The sequence below is a fragment of the Sapajus apella genome, unplaced genomic scaffold (assembly GCF_009761245.1).
Source record: "Sapajus apella isolate SASKATOON/1434 unplaced genomic scaffold, GSC_monkey_1.0 scaffold102, whole genome shotgun sequence".
Lineage (NCBI taxonomy): Eukaryota > Metazoa > Chordata > Mammalia > Primates > Cebidae > Sapajus > Sapajus apella.
This window is the reverse complement of record NW_022437042.1, coordinates 2,876,004-2,896,413: the sequence shown is the minus strand read 5'-3', so window position 1 is coordinate 2,896,413 and position 20,410 is coordinate 2,876,004. Positions and strand designations below refer to the sequence as shown.

The 20,410-nt window shown below is 38.0% G+C and overlaps 1 protein-coding gene across 1 annotated transcript; it reads left to right on the top strand.

The window, feature by feature from the left end:
* Positions 1-13,236: 13,236 nt before the first annotated feature.
* On the top strand, positions 13,237-19,690 carry LOC116536605 (A-kinase anchor protein 17B). Its single transcript, XM_032258354.1, has 2 exons — positions 13,237-13,521; positions 15,256-19,690. The coding sequence occupies exon 2, from the start codon at positions 15,433-15,435 to the stop codon at positions 16,909-16,911; it is 1,479 nt and encodes a 492-aa protein (XP_032114245.1). The 5' UTR covers positions 13,237-13,521; positions 15,256-15,432; the 3' UTR covers positions 16,912-19,690.
* The last annotated feature ends 720 nt before the right edge of the window (positions 19,691-20,410 follow it).

The following is a 20,410-nucleotide window of genomic DNA, read 5'->3' as shown; positions in this document are numbered from 1 at the left end:
ATGGGAATAGTAAAAATATTTATTAAAATTTGACTTTTTGATAATTTGTAAAGGTCATGACTATGGCATTTCATGCCATCAAGGCTTAGTTTATCTAGGCTCCTAAAACTTTGTTTAATAAATTAATCTATGCATATAATAGTGAGTGGTGAAAATGATGGGAATATTAATGAATTCTGTCAATTCAATTGACCATTACTGTCAATTGAAGCACAGGCTTATTAAAAGGGAAATTAGAGACAAATTAGGTTGTTCTAAAGAATCAGTTTTGGCTGGGCGCAGTGGCTCACGCCTGTAATCCCAGCACTTTAAGAGGCCAAGGCAGGCGGATTACCTGAGGTCAGGAGTTCGAGACCAGCCTGGTCAATGGTAGTCTCCACTAAAAAGGCAAAAATTAGCTGGGCATGATGGCAGGCACCTGTAATCCCAGCTGCTCAGGAGGCTGAGATAGGAGAATTTCTTGAACCTGGGAGGTAGAGGTTGCAGTGAGCCAAGATTGGGCCACTGCACTCTAGCCTGGGTGACAGAGGGAGACTCCATCTCAAAAAAAAAAATAATAATAATAATAAGTTTTAAGTCATAGCCTAATAACTTGATCTTAGTGATGCCACCCATTTTGGTTATACTATAGATATTATACTATACCCATTTTGGTATGCATATTTTGATGAATATATAAATATGCATATAGTAACTATATAGTATAATAACTATGCATAGATTATATTTTTGAATGTTTAATTGGCTTAAACAGGGTTAAAAACAAAGATTGTGTGGGGGAGAAAACCACAAACTTATTTTTTTTTTGAGACGGAGTCTCACTCTGTCGCCCAGGCCAGAGTGCAGTGACACGATCTTGGCTCACTGCAACCTCCTCTGCCTCCTGAGTTCAAGTGATTCTCCTGCCTCAGCCTCTGGAGTAGCTGGGATTACAGGCGCCCGCCATCATGCCTGGCTTATTTTTGTATTTTTAGTAGAGATGGGGTTTCACCATGTTGGCTAGGCTGGTCTTGAACTCCTGACCTCAGGTGATCTGTCTGCCTCAGCCTCCCAAAGTGCTGGGATTACAGGTGTGAGCCACCAGGCCTGGCCTGGTTTTTTCCAAAAAATCTGCTTTTGTTGTGTTATAAATTATCATTTATGAGTTAAATACTCTGCGGCTAAGCCAGGAGTGGTGGCACACACCTGTAATCCCAGCACTTTGGGAGCTTGAGGTAAGAGAAATGAGAGGATTGCTTGAACCCAGGAGTTTGAGACCAGCCTCAGCAACATAGGGAGACCCGTCGCTACCAAAATAAAAAATTAGCTGGGCATATTGGCACATTCCTGTAGTCCCAGCTACCCAGGAGGCTGAGGTGGGAGGATAGCTTAAGCCCAGGAAGTTGAAGCTGCAGTGAGCCTTGATTGTACCACTACACTCTAGCCTGGGTGACTTAAGGCCCTGTCTCAAGACAAAACATTTTCCAGCTAGAACAGTGATTACTGAGGGTAGAGAAAGGATTACAAAGGGTCATCAGGAAATGTGGAGGGACAATGGATATTTTGGCTACCTTGATTGTACTGATAGTTTCATAGGTATGTATACATGTGTCAAAATTTATCAAAATATATAGTTTTGATTCATGTGTAGTTTATGTTATGAAATGTATAGTTTATTATGTATCAATTTTGCCTCAATAAAGCAGTTCTAAAAAAATAAGTTCTGCAGCCCATGGGGTCACTAGCATTGTAGTTGCCAAGTGAGCCTGTAAAATTCAAAGTCCTATTCTGATCTCCCTGGCTTCCATCATGACTTACACAAACTTTGACTATGGATTCAGATGCCTATAGGCATTTACAGTGATGGCAGACAGAGGGGTGCTTTTGGTGGGTGAAGGGAGTTGCTATTGTAGTCATCTTTTTTTTTTTTTATCCTTTTCTGGACAAGTTTGTGTCAGCAGTTATAAATTGCTTCCTTTTTATAATCTTTTTTTAGATCCTTTTCTGGACAAGTTTGTGTCAGCAGTTATAAATTGCTTCCTTTTAATTTGAAGTTCCTCTTTTTAATTAAATAAAGTATAAAATTAATACATTCTTATTATAGACATCAAAAATTGAAGCATTAAGAAATGTACAATATGGGCATATAGAGTGGAATAATAGATTGGAGACTCCAAAAGGTGGGAGGATGGGAGGAAGGTGAAGATTGAAAAATTACCCATTGGGTACAGTGTACACTATTCAGGTGATGGGTGTACTAAAAGCTCAGATTTCACCACTACACAATATATGCATATAAGAAATCTGCACATGTACTCCCTAAATATATAAAAATAAAATTTATAAAAGGAAATGTACAAAGCATTTAATAAAAAGGGAAAGTTTATTCTTTTCCTATAGTCCCAATCCATTTTCTAGGGAAAATATTGTTAACAATTTAATGTATATTCTTCCAGACATATATTATATGTTTGTGTGCATGGCCATGTGTGTTTGTATTCTTTTACAAGAGCAATATCATATTTTACTTTATTATTCTGTCACTTTTTATTTTTTTCTCTAAAAAGTATCATAGGCATCCTTTTCTGTTAGTAAATACAGATCCACTGTCTGGCTTTCTACCTCCCTTGCTACTTCCAAAAGGTGGGAGGGTGGGAGGGAGGTGAGGATTGAAAAATTACCGGTTAGGTACAATGTACAGTATTCAGGTGATGGGTACACTAAAAGCCCAGATTTCACCACTACACAATATATGCATGTAAGCAATCTGTACTTGTATTCCCTAAATATATAAAAATTACTCCCTTCCTCTCTTTCCCTTCTTCTCCTCCTCCTCTTCCTCCTCCTTTTACTCCTATATTTTTTTATTAGTTTTCAACTTGAGGTCTCCTTAAGGAAGAAGCATTACAACGGGAGTTGGTTGTTGTGCACCTGTGTACCAGTCACTATGCTAGTTAAATTATTAGTGACCTAAAAGAAGTTGCCAATGACATTGCTATAGCAATGAAGCCATGACATATATAAAAAGCTTCTTGGTTCACACTAGGTCCTCAATATTTTTTAGAAGTAGAATTGGAGAATTAGCCCTCTGTTTTGGGAGAGTAATTTAAGATAAAATATTTATTGACATTCAATTTTAAGATCGAAAGCCTGTAAACAACTATGAAAGATATGAGAAGAACAAATGCCTCAGTTGTTGTCTTTTTTTTGTCCTTGGGAAACAGGAATTTAAGTTGTGAAGATTTTTAAAGAGGTCATTTTATTTTATTTTATTTTCAAAAACAATTGGGTCTTCTTGGGAAAATCAGTTCTTTATAGTCATCCATTTTATCTAACATTTTTGATTCTACATAATTTGTGATAATTTCTAAATGTCAAATCCATAATAAAGGAATTTAGAAATTGGCCTCCATGATGCTACTTAAACAAATGTCACCCAGGCTTTGAAATCAATCCAAGAGAAGCATTCTACAGTGTTTTTAAACAGAGGCAGCATTGCTGGAGCAAATGGAGAGCTTGACAAACTTGATTACTTTGAAGAGAGTAACTCTGTTTTGGGTGTTTATTTTCTGGAATGTTTTTAAAAAACTGTTGCTTTAAATTAGGTTATGTAAATGAATACCTAATGATTATAGATAAATTTTAGAGTTCATTATATCTTAATTGAATATCCCATTAATTTTTCTCCTAGAGGGGGCTTAGTGTTGACTCTTATTGCAAATTACAGCCAACTAACTGGACTTTTTCCATTTTGCTATTTAAATGCTTTTGGAGAAAGAAAATATGTTTATTCTCATATCATCTCATTTCAGTGTTGCTGTCATAAGGGTTTCTGGAACGTATCTTAGTTACTGCTTTTAATGACCTTTTATAAAATCAGTCTATACAAACCTTGTCTTCTAAAGGAAGTTAACTTGGATTGTCCTTTAGGGTTAGTTATTAAATAATTCTGTACCTATAAAATTAGCCAAGATTTCACAGTAAATTTTGTATTAGGATTTCCATCATCTGGCCATATATGTTTGGGTCTAAATTTCCCCAAAGTTGACATTAATGAGAAATTCTGGCAACATAGAGTCTGAATATGTCCACTCAGAAAAAAAAACTCCTTTATTGGGAAGTGGTATTTAAAGTAAGCAAATAGAAGCTTAAATCTCTAATTCCCAGCATTAGTGATCTTGTTCTCCTTAGGACAGCTTCAAAGAGTTTGTTAATATCAAGTACCAGCAAGCACTCATGTTTTGGGGTTTTTTTCCATTCCCAAAGTATAGGGCAAATTCACTTTGTCACTCATTAGAAAAGGCTGTCTCCTCCTAACTTTAACTTAGAGATCAATTTAGTTAAAGTCAACAGACGGGAGGAATAAGAGTAGATATGCCCATTTTAGACTTGGAAACCAACCTGGACAAGGGATGCTAAGTCAGGTGTGTGGATTAGAACTATCAGTTTAATGCATGTTCATTAATATGTCACCCTGGCCCTGTTTCTGTACCATCCCCAGCAGGTTTTTAGTGGGACTTTACATTTAAGATCAATTGTACAATAGGTTAGAGATTTGGAATCTTGGTGTCTCAATATATGGGCAAGTCATTTAATTTTCCTAAATCTGTCTGGATTCCCTCCTCTGTAAAATAGGCATGCAAATGCTTACTCACAGTTTGCTTCATAAATCAAATAAGATAAAGTAAGAATACTACCACTAATAAATAATATCTTAGCTTATGTTTATTGAGAACTTCTGGGCACATTCTAAGGATTTCACCTGTACTCACTCATTTAATCCTTTCCCAAATCTTATTACCTCTATTTTATGATTAAGGAAACTGAGACACAGTATATACTCTTTGAAAACTCCAAAAAATTTAAACAAATATTATTAAATAAATATATATTATTATTTTTCCCTTCTAGAACAGATATTATTTTTAATAGGCTTTGTTTTTTAGAGAAGTTTTGGATTTACAAGAAAATTGAGCAGAAGGGGCCTGGCATGGTGACTTATGCTTGTAATCCCAGCCCTTTGGGAGGCTGAGGTGGGTGGGTCACCTGAGGTCAGAACTTCTAGACCAGCCTGGCTAACATGGTAAACCCCATCTCTACTAAAAATACAAAATTAGCCAGGCATGGTGGTGCATGCCTGTAATCCCAGCTACTTGGGAGGCTGAGGCAGGAGAATCACTCGAACCTGGGAGCTGGAGGTTGCAGTGAGCCGAGATCATGTCACTGCACTCCAGCCTGGGCGACAGAGCGAGACTCCATCTCAGAAAAAAAGAAAATTGAGTGGAAGGTAGAAGGGTCCCCTATACCCCCTGCTCCTACACATGCTTAGCCTCACCCATTATTAACATCTCCCACCAGAGTGGTTATAAGTGTGACAATCAGTGAACCTACATTGACACATCATCATAACGCAAAGTCCATAGATTACATTAGGGTTCAGTCTTGGTGTTGAACATCCTGTTGTTTTAGACAAATGTATAATGACATGTATCCATTATTACAGTATCATACAGCATAGCTCCACTGCCCTAAAAATCCTCTGTGCTTAGCCTATTCATCCTTGTCTCCCCTCTAACTCATGGCAGCCACTAATCTTTTTACTGTCTCCATAGTTTTGCCTTTTCCAAAATGTTACAAAGTAGGAATCATAGTATGTTGCCTTTTCAGATTGGCTTCTTTCACTTAGGAAGATGCACTTAAATTTCTTCTGTATCTTTTCATGGCTTGATAGCTCATTTCTTTTTGGAGCTGAATAATAATCTATAGTCTCTATGTACCACGGTTTATTTATTCATTCGCCTACTGAAGAACATCTTGGTTGCTTCCAGGTTTTGGCAATTATGAATAAAACTGCTATAAACATTATATGCAAGTTTTTGTTTGGACATAAATTTTCAATTCCTTTGGAGAAATACCAAGGAGTGTGTATTGCTAGATCATATGGCAAGAGTATGTTTTGTAAGAAACCGCCAAATTGTCTTCCAAAATGACTGTACCATTTTGCATTCCTACCAGCAATGAATGAGAGCATTCATTGTACCACATGCTCATTGTGATGCTTCTTCCTTAAGGAGACCTCATTTGGTGTGGTCAGTGTACTGGATTTTGGACATTTTAATGGGTGTGTGGTGGTATCTCATTGTTGTTTTAATTTGCATTTTCCTGATGACATTTGATGTGAAACATCTTTTCCTATGCTTTTTTGCCATCTGGTATATCTTCTTTGGGGAGGTATCTGTTAGGGCTTTGGCTCAATTTTAAATCAGATTGTACTCTTATTGTTTGAGTTTTAAGAGTTTTTTGCATATTTTGGATAACCATTCTCTATCTGACATATCTTTTGCAAATATTTTCTCCCAGTGTGTGTCTTATATTTTTATTCTCTTAACAGTGTCTTTTGCAGGGCAGAAGCTTTAAATTTTAATGAAATCCAGCTTATCAATTATTTCTTTTCTAGAAGGTGCCTTTGATGTTACATCTAAAAAGTCATTGCCATACCCAAGGTCTTGTGGTTGTCTAAATGTTCCAGAACCAATTTTTTAAAAGACTGTTTTTTTTGCTCTGTTATATTGTCTTTGCTCCTTTTTTTCAAAGCTCAGTTGACTATATTTATGTGCATCTATCTGGGCTTTCTATTCTGTTCTGTTGATATATTTATCTTTTCTTTTGCCAAACCACTATCTTGATTACTATAGCTTTATAGAAAGTCTTGAAGTTGGATTGTGTCAGTTCCCCAACTTTGTTCTTCTCCTTCCATATTGAGCTAGCTATTCTGGGTCTTTTGCCTCTCCATATAAACTTTAGAATCAGTTTGCCAGTATCCACAAGATAACTTGCTGGGATTTTTATTGAGATTGCATTGAATCTGTTGATCAAGTTGGCAAGAACTGACATCTTGAGTCTTCTTATTTGTGGACCACATATTTAGTTATTCTTTTCCTTGTATAGATCTTATACATATTTTGTTAGATTTCTAGCTAAGTATCTCATTGTTTTTTTTTTTGTGCTAATGTAAATGATACTGAGTTTTAAATTTCAAATTCTACTTGCTCGTTGCTGCTATATAGGAAGGCTATTGACTTTTTAGTATTAACATTATATTCTGCAGCCCTGCTGAAATAACTTGTTAGTTCCAGGAATCAGAAGATATTATTTTAATTCTACTTGTAGTATAGTTTTCCTTACCAATTTGTCCTAACTCCAGCAATGCCAGCACCCTTTCACAATTCAAATCTGTGCATTATTCCATCTGTATCAAAATTTTCTCTTTCGCTCTCTAAGGTGGTCTGAGGACACCATGACAATCACAGTGGTGTATGATAACTCTGAGGCGACAGAGCTCTGTGCAGCTCAGCACCTCTACCTCAAGCCCATAGCAAAATTGATGATCAACATATTGGTCCCAGGGAGTCTAGAACCTATGAAGCCCTTCTCTAACTGGGAAGTTCTTGACCTGCTGAAGAGCCTGATTTTCCCTGACCAGTTCACCACGGATCGGCTCTCCAAGAGAACAAGGGACTTCATCGAATTTGAGAGTGAGGTTGAAACCCGAAGTTTGGTTCAGATCCTGAAGGCAAAGTTACGTGGGAAGATCATCAAGCTAAATGGTTTTTAAAAAGACTTAAAAATAGTGGCTATAGATGCCCAGGGAGAGTGGGAGCACTTCCCCAAGGAAAAAGAGGCCTTGTTGAGTGATGGCGCTGAAGAGCAGGACAATGAGAAGAGCCCAGATTCCATATATTTTGAAGGCTTGCCCTGTAAATGGTTTGTACCTAAAGATTCTAGCGAGGAGAAGCCATGTGAAGAGATCCTTCAGGTAGTCTTTGAAAGTTTTGGGAACATCAAGAATTTGGATATCCCTGTGCTTGACTTCTACAGAGAAGTGATGACTGATGGGAGATTTGGGGGTTTTAGCTTTGGCTTGTAGACATTTGAGGCCTTCATACAGTACCAAGAGGCAACTGACTTTGTAAAAGCCATGGAGTCCCTTCGAGGAATGAAACTGATGCTTAAAAGAGATGATGGGAAAGCTCTGGCATGTAACATTAAGGTAAGAAGCAGCCAGAGTTTCTTTTATTTTCCACTGTTCAGGTAATCCTGAGTAAAAGCTGGAAGGAAGCATCTAGGATAAATTTTCTTAGACCCTACTAGGCTCTGATCAATAGCTAATGTATAAAGACTTTTATTATTATTAACAAATGGATGTTTAGGAAGAAAAACAATTCTGAACACCCATTCTTGTGCTATCAGTCATGCTGCCAGCTGTGACTTTAAAGTGATTGTTCTTATAATCTGAGGCTCTGTCCCAAATACTTGAGGGCATTAAAGAATTCTTCATGGGCCCTATGGAATTATCTCATATGCTTACTGCATTTTACAAGTTGCTGAGAGAGAGGAAGAGAGGAATACATGCAGTTTGAAACCACGTGGAGGCCGGGTGCGGTGGCTCATGCCTGTAATCCCAGTACTTTGGGAGGCCGAGGCGGGTGGATCGCTTGAAGTCAGGAGTTCAAGACCAGACTGGCCAATATGGCAAAACCCCATCTCTATTAAAGATACAAAAATTATCCAGGAGTGGTGGCACGCACCTGTAATCGCAGTTACCTGGGAGGCTAAGGCACAAGAATCACTTGAACCTGGGAGGTGGAGGTTGCAGTGAGCTGAGATCATGCCAATGCATGCCAGCCTGAACGACAGAGTGAGACTGTCTCAAAACAAACAAACAAAAACCCAACAACAACAAAAACAAGACAAAAAACACATGGAGAGCAGTTTTTTCCCTCTTTATTTCTGGGTCACAACTTATATTTTCAGGATGTCTCTCAGGTAAACTGCTAAAACATAATCCTAACAAACTTGGATCCTTTACTTTCAAAATCAGCCTGTCTACTTCATAATATCATCTTGTTGATGTCTGCATGCTTTGGTCATCTCCTTCTTGAAGTCTTAACCCAGCAGTGGAAAAGATGCAACAACACCCTCCTTTTTCTCTGAATAAGTCTTTAGCATGAATTTGGACTTTCAGCTTCCAGTGTATGAGAGAGAGAGAGAGAGAGTGTGTGCATGTGTGTATGTACATGTGTGTATATGTAGCTAGTTATGTTAAAATGTGTATTTTTAAATTATGAGCTATTCAGTCAGACAAATGATATAGCAGATAATATCATGATCACCTGTATACCACCGCTCAGCTGAAAAAATAAAAAATTAGGCTGGATGTGGTAGCTCGCTCCTGTAATCCTAGCACTTTGGGAGTTCGAGGCAGGTGGATCATTTTGAACTCAGGAGTTTGAGACCAGCCTGGGCAACATAGCAAAACCCTGTCTCTATAAAAAATATAAAAATGAGCCAGGCATGGTGGCTTTTGCCTGTGGTCCCAGCTACTTGGGAGGCTGAGGCTGGAAGTTTGCTTGAGCCGGGCAACAGAGGTTGCAGTGAGCCGAGATCACGCCACTGCACTCCAACCTGAGTGACAGAGTGAGAATCTATCTTAAAAAAAAAACAAACAAGAATAAATAAATAAATAATAAAACATTACCACAAGATGAGAGACCACCTCCCGCCATCCAGTGTCTGGCTATAATTTTCTTGTTTTTTGGTTAACCAAATTACAAGAAAATTGTAGCCAAACACTGAACAGCAGGAAGTGGTACTCATTCCCGGTCACATCCCCTTCCCTCCCCTCAGAGCTAACCATGATCATGAATTTGTTGCTTACCATTCTCATACATATGTAAGTAGCTACTTCTGCTTGCTTTTATTTTGTAGGCAAGTCTATCTCAATCTAATTTTCACTTTATTTCAAGATTTGAAAAGTTGTTAATCATGATAGATCTTCTCTCTCATCAGGTTACTTTTTGTGCATCTTTGCTCCCCCTGCACCACACACACTTCTATTTTTGTTTCTGATGATTAAAAAAAAAAATACATTAACTCATTTGATCTTTTTAAGGAACCAGAGGTAATATACTGACATTTCTTAGCCTGTCCCTATGATGGCACTGTGATGCTGCCTATGACCTCAGGTTTTTTAAAAAACAGCTTTATTGAGGTACGATTGACAAGTAAAACTGTATAAAGTTAAGGGGATGATTTGATATTTAGGTAAGCTGCTCAGGGTTTTTTTTTTTTTTTTTTTTAACAGCTTTATTGCCGGGCACGGTGTTGTGTGCCTGTAGTCCCAGCTACTCGGGAGGCTGAGGTGGGAGGATCGCTTGAGCCCAGGAATTCTGGGCTGTAGTGCGCTATGCCGATCGGGTGTTCACACTAAGTTTGGCATCAATAAGGTTACCTCCTGGGAGCGGGGGACCACCAGGTTGCCTAAGGAGGGGTGAACTGGCCCAGGTCAGAAACGGAGCAGGTCAAAACTCCCATGCTGGTCAGTTGTGGGATTGTGCCTGTGAATAGCCATTGTACTCTAGCCTGGGCAACACAGCAAGACCCCATCTCTAGAAAACAAAAAACAGCTTTATTGAGATACGATTGACAAGCAAAACTGTATAAAGTTAAGGTGATGATTTGGTATACTTATTCAAGGGTTCTGCCAAAGAAAATCCTCAAGACTACAAGGACTGTTTGGCTGGTGGCTGAGAAGCAGTAGGAATATGAGTACTGGGATGCAGAGAAGACGTTTTAAATTCAATTGATTTTGAATTACCATGCACTTTCTTAGTTTTATCTCTCTGACCTGGGGCATACCCAGCCAGCTGGCAAACTTTTCTAATGAAACTTTGAATTGTTTTGGAGCAGGTTACGTCTGATACGACCAAGCACTTCAGTGAAGGACCTATAAGGAGGAGAAGTCAGGAAAGGCTAAAATTTCAAGAACAAGAAGAAGAAAGGAAAAAAGAAAAGAGAAGAAGAAGTAGCTGAAAGGTGTGTAGACCAAATTTAATGACAATTTTTTTTCTTTTGATATATGGATTAATTCTTTTGGGTGAATGGCTAGACTTGGTAGATAACATTGAGCTAGGGGGCAAGAATTGGAGCAGATTGGAAAATGTCATTGAAGGCTGCAGTCTTTCAACTGTGCTGTTACAAAACCAAAATAGCAAAACTGTTGAAAATAAGAGACTTGGGCCGGGCATGGTGGCTCACGCCTATAATCCCAGCACTTTGGGAGGCCGAGGCGGACAGATCACGAAGTCAGGAGATCAAGACCATCCTGGCCAACATAGTGAAACCCTCTCTCTACTAAAGTACAAAAAATTAGCTGGGTATGGTGGTATGCACCTGTGGTCCCATCTGCTTGGGAGGCTTAGGCAGGAGAATCGCTTGAACCCGGGAGGTGGAGGTTGCAGTGAGCTGAGATTGCACAACTGTACTTCAGCCTCGTGAGAGAGCAAGACTCTGTCTCAAAAAAAAAAAAAAAAAAAAGAAAGAAACAAGAGACTTCAAAAAATATGGTTGTCAGGGAGGACAGATGATGAGGAATAAAAGAACTAGATAAATTAAGATGTCTGGAAAGAAATGATTAAGAAAAAAAAGGACCATAAACTTTGATAGTGAAAATTCTAGCCTAACAAATTCAGAATTTTACCAATTTACCAAATATTATCAAAACTACCTAGCCTACTAATTTAAAATTTTTAAGAATTTAGGTCTGGGATGGAATTTCTTCTATAAAATGGTCAATAAACAAGCTAACTTGTATGCAAGAAGGCATGGATTGATTGGGAGTATTTTTCTTGTTGGCCTAAATTCTGTCTCTGAATTTAAAGAGCCTCCATATTATTTCTTTTTTTTTTCTTTTCTTTTTCTTTTTTTTTCCTTTTGAGATGCAGTCTCACTCTGTTGCCCAGGCTGGAGTACAGTGGCACGATCTCAGCTCACTGCAACCTCCGCCTCCCAGGTTCAAGTAATTCTCCTGCCTCAGCCTCCCAAGTAGCTGGGACTACAGGCATATGCCACTATGCTCAGATAATTTTTGTATTTTTTTTTTTTTTTTTTTGAGGCAGGAGGTGGGCCTGTAGATGCAGCCGGGAGAAATTTTTGTATTTTTAGTAGAGACAGAGTTTCACCATGTTGGCCAGGCTGGTCTCGAACTCCTGATCTCAGGTGATCTGCCTACCTCAGCCTCCCAAAGTGCTGGGATTACAGGTGTGAGCCACCATACCCAGCCTCTTTGTATTTATTTCTTTAAGTTTATCATTGATGTCCAATTAAGGAGTTTGAGTCTAGAAGGAGCTATTGGATTGCCAAAGGCTGCCAGTTGAGTACAGATGAGCCAAAACTACAAAGCTTTGAAAGTTAATTTTACTTCCTGGCCCTTCCTCATGCATGTTTATTCTTTTATTCTTTCATGTAAATTGTAGGCATTCCGAAAAGGAGATAGGCAGGCTCATGCCTGTAATCCCAGCACTTTGGGAGGTTGAGATGGGAGGATCACTTGAGGCCAGGAGTTCAAGACCAGCCTGGACAACATGGGAAAACCCTGTCTCTACAAACATTACAAAAAATAAAAATTAGCCATCTGTAGTGGCACATGCCTGTAGTCCCAGCTACTCAAGAGGGTGAGGCAGGAGGATCACTTAAGTCCAGGAGTCTGAGGCTATAGTGATCTATGATCGTGCCACTGCACTCTAACTTGGGTGACAGAGCAAGACTCTGTCTCAAAAAAAAAAAAAAAAAAAAAAAAGGGAGATAAAGAATACCCTTCCATGTGTCCCTTACTTTTTTGACCGGTGGGGTGATAGGAATTACTTGAGGTCATGTTTGTGAAAGTTGGCCAGCACTTGAGCCTAATCAATATATCTATTCCCCCTCAATCCAGGTTGAATATCCAATTTAAATAACCCTCTGACTTTTGGCTAAGTTCTGACTTAGGTAATTATCCCTTCTTTCCCTTTCTCCATGTTCCCGTAAGGGCCTAACTGAGACAGTTTTAATTTTCAGAAAACAGCAGGAAAAAAGCCCGTATTCTTATAAGCCAGTATGTTTTTCTGATAGTGTGCTGTGTTAAGTAATATGTACCAAGGATCAGTTCTTACCCGGAAGATTTTCCGAGTACTTTGACTCATCTTTATTTGTCTGTGTGAAACCAACTCATAGGTTTTATTCACAAGAAAAAGGAAATAGTCACCATGAAAGCTAGATCCTGTGATCCCTGCATGTGGTTTGAGAATGTAGGGGCTAAAGACCCCTCCATTGAATTCTGTAGCCTTCTTTCTTTGATACTCTTATCTCTGCAGAAGACCTCCTTTACAGCTTCTATTTGACTAAGAAAATGATGTGTCTTTCCCCTTGACTGACGCTTAACAGTGTTTCGTTTTGTTTTTTATCATAAATTGTCTATGTCAGGTCCTGGGGTTAGCAGTGGTGGATTCCTGGAAGCTGAGATGATCTGTTCTTCCTTGGCAGCAGGAGGGAGGGAGGAGGAGATCAAATGCCTGATAAATACCTTCTGAGTGGCTTAATCTTATTCATTGTCCAGAAAAAAGGTGATTGGCAATGGAAACAGAAGCCCAAAACCAAAGCTGAAGCACCTCAAGAGCCAGACTCTTCGGAGGAGTGGGAGGAGAGGAAGTACCTAGTGGCTCAGAGGTGAGTTGAGGTACTTCGGTTCCTACTGGTACTCCTGAGGAAAATTTCAGGAAGGCTGTTGCCGAATTTTTCTTCAAGTTTGGTAGGTTCTCACTGTTCTGAGACATTACCTTTGCATTTGAGCAGTGGCCAATTGAAAATTCACTCCATGGAAGACTCACTGCTTCCACTGAGGTTTATTTTAAATAGGCTGACCTCTAACAACCTGGTAGTAGATTTACAAAAGGGATATCCACATTATCTAAGGAGTTGCATCCCACCTCTTCCATTTGACACACACACTCTCTCTCTCTTTCTCTCTCTCTCTCTCTCTCTCTCTCTATCTTTCTCTCTCTCTCTCTTTTCTAAACTTCAGGACAGTATTACCCAGAGCATTTAGCTAGCGTATAGACTTTTCTAAGTTCCTAATGGATGTAACAGAAAAATGCCAGGGGGAAAGAAATGGATGGGAGTGGGTGTTAGGTTTGTAGTCTTCAATTAACTTTACTTGTCCACTCATCTGCAGTAGCTTTGGAAGAATCTTGAGCCTTGTAACAAGCTCATGATAGTCTTGTCTTAAACTATTTGATAAGGAATGTCTTACCTCACAGAGCAATTGTTACGTTTGGAGAGTTTCATTTTTGGAAGGTGTTTCTTCCCCTTCCTGACCTCCTAAAGATAGCTAGATTCTGCAGATGTCCTGGATTAAAAGCCAGAAAAGCTACCAAAGTGTTAATTTAAAAATCTATATCCAGTGTTTTAAAGTATGAATAGTAAATGCCGTTAGGATTACGTAGAGTTAATTTTATGTGTATTTGCAATTTTGACCTCTTTCTCATTTGTGTGAACAATCAAACTTAGTGAAATCAGGATCAGAAAAACCTCACATTTACATTGATAATAAGACTAGCTGGATCTCTTTATTTTCCTTAATAATCTCTGAGGGTGACTCCTCCTAAAGAATTTATCTCTTTCAATGTGCATGGTGTCTGATTCTTGGCCCCATAAATACTTATACCCATTATGCAGTCTCAGGTTCTAATCCCAGGTAGTGTATAGGCACTGTGCTCTGATGTGTGTCAGGTGTCAGTGGGAGCACAGTACAAAGCCTCCAGCAGAGTGGGGCCTGTGGGCAGCACCTTTCACCTGCTCTGTGGTTATGTAGAGCAGATAGCACCGCAGACATGACTACAGATAGAACCATAGTCACGGCCACATTTGCTACTTGCTGCCTTGCTTCTTACTGAGCACAGGGAGGTGGGAGGGAAACTTAGAGACAGCCTTACTTGCAGTCCATAGTAAGAAGCTGGTAGAAAAAGAAAGGCAGTTTATCTTTTATGCTGGTTGACCCTTTTAGATATATATTTCACCTATCAGTCTTTTCTTGTATTGGGATTTTCTGGGAGGGCTATAGATCATTTCTTATTCCTCTTTGTATCTCTGGCTCCTAGCACAATACCTGGAACAGCAGGCTCATTGATTTTTGAACAAATGAAAAAAGAGTCATGTGCTTTTAAGGCTATGTAAAGTGTGCCTTCTCACATAAGCATTGGCATAGACCTACTCAAAACAGTTCTTATTAGACTAAGACATTTAATGTTGCCTTCTATTTCCTCATTGCAATATTGTTTCTCATTTGGATCTATCCCAGATATTAGAAGTCTCTTCAGAACAATGTCAGAAAGTACAATTTTCTTTGGAATTTTTTAATCTGTTTAGTTTTTCATGTGAGATTTTAAATCTTTTTCTTTGAAGGGATCCACACAGTTTAACCCACAGGAGGTAGACGACATAGGCACCAAAACTAATGATTCTCCAGTGAACACACTGGAAACTCTGGAGGAAGAACAGCTAAACACTCTGCATCTTCAAAATCAAGAGGAAATATCAAAATACCAGGTTGCCAAGTCAGACAATAAACAAAAACAAAAAATGAAGAAAATAACTAGGGATCACTTACATAAATCTTCCCACTGCCTTAGGGAAGAAAATTTAAGGTGTTCACCTAGAGAACAGAGAACTGGAACATTATTAGGTGATGATGAATATGAATACAGTTTGTTTTTTGAGCGTAACTCCTTGGAGATTACGATAATTAAAGGTCAGCCTCTTGAAAATAAAGACCACCACGGTTCTAGTGAATCTCGTTCCAGATTATCTGGGAGAGGCGATGGCAGAAAACTTAAGATCTATGAAACAGATGCATTTTTTGACTATCTTTTCAATTATTATGAAGCTCCACAATATACTCGTATCTGCCTAGAGACAAGTCCTGCAGCAGGCACACGTCAGTGGCAGAGGGATGTCCAGGCTAAGGGAGATGGATTTCAGATTAGTTTGAGAAAGTGTAGGCACCACTCAATCAATTCGAGCCAAGTGGAAAACCTGGAAAGGGAAAAACAGGTTCAAGAAGATGATTACTCATCAAAGATTTGTACTCAGGATCGTGAGCATAAACAAGGAAATGTGGATTATGCTAGAGAATGTGCTAATGGGTTTAATACTCATTACCAGGAGACAGCCCATGAAGCTGGTGATCAGCTGTCCCCAACTGATGGAAACAGCTGTCTGTTAGAAAAGACTCAAACTTACCATATTGAATATTCCAAATCCACAAGGAAAAGCCAAGTGTCTCCACCCCAGAGGTCAACAGGCTTAGGTTTACAGTTGACAGATTTCTTAGAGGATATTAGTAGTGATTCTGAATGCTTCAGTGAAACCCTTAGCATAAACAAAGAGGAGGAGACATCTGTGGCCACATTTAATAGTTTCTCAGAAAAAGAACCTCTTTATACTGACAAAATGATCACTTGCAAACAAGATACATGGTCAAGTCAGCAGACCTGTTTTTCAAAGTGGAAGCGTGATGGTGAGGAAAAATACTCTAATTACAAGTTTAGGACCCCAGGCAGGAAGTTTAGGTATGAACCAAGATGGAGATTTTCATGGCATAGGGGTGAAAGTAATTTCATTAGACATGAAAACAACAATGGCCAAATGAAAAAACAGCTAGCCCCTAAATACTCGTTTGATGAAGGCTACTACCAGGAACCCTGTTCCTATTATCTATTAGAGGATGTTACAAGAAAGAGGATGAGGTTTAGTGATAGTATGTTTGACCAGCAAGTGAACTACGGGCCCTTTCAGGTGCCTGTAGCATCATCAATAAGTGCTAGCTCTTTCTATTTTGGTGATTTTCGCAGAAGAAGGACTCCTTGGAAGTCAGAATATAACCAGAATGCAAGAAAGTTTAGAGGAGCTAACTATTTCAAGTTCAATTCTAATTATAGCAGACATAATGATCAAGAGTATTTTGACTATGGAAGCTATTCAGGAAATAACTATACTGGTCCTTTAAATTTTAAGTTTTTTGATGGCCACTTAGGTCAAGAGTATCCTTTTTCACAATAAACATGTTACAAGAAGAAAATTTAAAACCAAATATAGCCATATAATTAACAACTACAGAGCAAGAGAGCAGCATTTAAAAGCTTCAAAACCTGGGTGTTTTATATTTCCAAAGCTTGCCAACACACCTGGAGCCATTTTGACCTATGCTTTAAATTTTGGCAAGAGAAATAATGTTTTCTATTTGACTCTGCTGAAGCTTTTAAATGCTGCTTGATCCAAGGACAGACATTTCTACAGTTCAACTAAAAATTTAATTCTGTGCCAGTCAAGGAGCAGATTAACATTGAGAGGGGTTGAGATGGCCCTCTGTGGTTTCTTAGCTATTATAACATCATCATTTAGTATCATTTATCTCCAAAGACGACAACAGTGTATGAAGAACGATCTTTTTACATGTTCTTTGATTTGGTCAGAAACACCATATGCAGCAACAAACTTTCCTGAGTTTTATTTAGAAATAATTGTAGATAAAAGAGATAGCAGAACATAGATTTCTTCATGACATTAAAGAGTTGCATGAGCACCTACCAAAAGAAAATTGATTTTATTACTACAATTAAATACACAAAGAGTTGTCTTTTTCAAGACAAAGTCTTAGAATAAGAATATAAAAGTGGTCCAGATTGTCCTTTGAGGTTTAAGTGGATAGTATTTAAATCCATTAGCAGGGTTGGTTTTTTTTTTGTTTTTTTGTTTTTGTTTTTTTTAAGAAGACCATGGCTTTCCATTTTAGAAAAACAGCAGGATTGAAATGATATAACCAGTGGAATTTGCAAAAGAAAATATTAAAAAATTGTGAGGCACTAGTCATGTCACTTGAAAAGAGGGGATGTGACAGTATTCTATTTGAGGTTATGTAATCCTTTCACTCAGGGCTTGGTGACCGCAGTTTGTAAAAAGTCATTGAATATCCCCCAAACTGAACTTTATTTTTTTTTAAACACCACCACCTAAGTATTTATTGGTCACATTACTTAAGTCCAAAAGTAAAGTGGTCTTTGGATAGGATTTGATCTGAGTTCTAGCTGTTTTTCTGTAATTTTCCATTCTAAAGAATCACTAAAGCAAGAATCTGGTCAAATCCAAACTGAACTTTATTAAGCAGTAACAAATGCCTCTCTTCTCAATCCTCAGTAATGCCATGGAGTTTTTAGAGTCAAGAGAAAAGCCTATAGTTTTGTACCTGGGGAAAAATGTATATGTGTAGAATTTGTAAACTCTTAAGCAATTGATCCTTTTACCTACTAGTTTTTGACTTCATAAATATTTTTAAATTGAGATATTTTATGGATTCTGGAAGACTTACATCTTAGTGCAGTGCAGGTTCCATAGAAAGCTCAGCTGATTCATTCTGCCTTACCTTGCATTTAGGACCCCAGGGGCAATAGATTACCTTTTTTTTTTCTCCAACGAAACTATGCCTGACTTGGTAATTGAAGGCATTAATGACATTAGAGACTGTCAGCAACAGGAAAAAGTGATTTTTAATCCACAGAAGCAGTAAAGGGCAAAACTTTGATATGACATGATTCATTCAAACACTCTTCATCTGATATTATGTAGAAAAGTACCAGCTGGAATATCCAGGTAGAATGCCAGTCATTGTGGTTGCCCAGAATATCACAATGTGTACTCATAACCAGCCTCTTGAGCAACCTGGTATGTGAAAGGGCTACAAAGTCTTATTTATCTTAAGGAAGAGCCACAGTTTCATCGATGTCTTCTAATCAGAGCTGTTAGTACATGCAAGAACTCAGAAATGAATATACCATAGCAGATGATGTTTATTATTAATAACCAGTGGATGATGTATTGGCTTCCTTGTGTTGTTTCACTTTCAAGCCAGTGACTCTTCCATCAAAACTAGATTTGGCTTGTGAAATCTGAAAAACATCGCTCATGGGGCAAGTGCCTTGATTGTTAATATTCAAAGTACTGTACAGAGTAGCCTTTTAAACTACTAACAGCTTGTATTTTGTCAGGCAACTTTCAGTAAACCAGGTATTATTTTCCTTTGACAGAAACCTGCCTCTTAATTTTTCATGTTTCATGCCATTAAAGAATATTACAAGATTGTAATGAGAAACAGCTATGCTTGTTTTGAAAGCTATCTCTCTTCTGTCACTTGACTTTTCATTGTAGAGTTTTTAGACGTGAAAACAGTTTGCTGCTCAGTAGTCAGACATAAAAATAAATTGTAGGTTACATGATGTGCAATTTTTATGTGTAATAAAACCGGTGCTAAGTCATTTCTATATAACATTTTTGTCTTGTTTGTTAAATCATCCTGGGACTTAGAAGAAAGTAAAAATACTGGTTTTATGTTTACATTCTGTATAACCCTAGATTTTTATATGTCTTATGGTGATATATTCTAAATTCGAGCCAACTTTTTTGATGTGTAGGCCTTAAATGAGGAAGATGACATCCTGTACTTTTTAATTGATTGGCTTAGGAGCAAAACAGAACTAAAATATTATAACCACCTTCTTAATTAAAGGTGTTATTCTTTGTTTTGCTAAGTGGTGCAAAAGTATTTTCTCGCATCTTCTTTTATGTCCTATTCTATGTCCCTGTGCCCTAAAGTTCATAGGGATGTGAACTTTAAACTTTGTGTTTTAAGTAGGTATTTTCATGTATGGGCTGCTGGTAGTAATGTAAAAAAGCTAAAAATATGTCAATGTGTTTTCAATGTGTTTAAATTTCTCAGGTAGAAAGCCATGTAACCTGGTAATTTTGAAAATAAGAACCAAATAAACATATTTTTACTTGTTGCAAACTGTTTAAAATATTTATTTTTAAATAAATGCTGGTAGAAAGTTTGGGGGAAAGTTTCTACTTACAGTATGCTGTTTTGCACTAATATTGCTGATCTCTTTTCTCATTTGCATTGTTAGAGAAATAATACATATTTAATTTTCAGATATATTAAAAATAAAAGTGAATATTCTTTGTTCATTTATCACATGTATTGGCTAGCATCTTGCATATCCACAATAACATTTTCTGTGGAAATATAGATGCCTAATTTTAGTATCATTTCTATGCAACTTTTCCCATTTTGTGGAAACTGACATTGTCAGAGTTCATGGGACAGCACATTTTATCAGTGCTAATAAGAGGTAGCAAAATTGACTCCATGGAATTTCATCTGATTCCTTCGGCCCCAGGTGGAAGTGTTAAAGTTATACAGTATCAAAAAATAATTGTGGGTTTGTGATGGGGAGTCTAGTCAGAGAAGCTAGAGTCCTCAATAATCAGTCTTTGACCATTCAAGAGTTAACTCTATTTTCATGTGAAATACATAGCAAACTGCCTCTAAGTATTACAACAAAGGCAGCTGTACCTTGGAGTAAAATCTGGGCACTTTAGAGCTGAAAGGGTCTTTGTCAGGTTCAAAGAGCTCTTTCTGAAACAGCAAGAAATGTATGGATGCTTGTTCTTGATCTAGGATTTGCATAAATTTGGCCCTCTGAAGCAAGGTGAATGTTACATTATG

Excerpts from the sequence above, each read along its gene's own strand:
- LOC116536605 (XM_032258354.1), top strand. The coding sequence starts at position 15,433 with ATGAAGAAAATAACTAGGGATCACTTACATAAATCTTCCCACTGCCTT.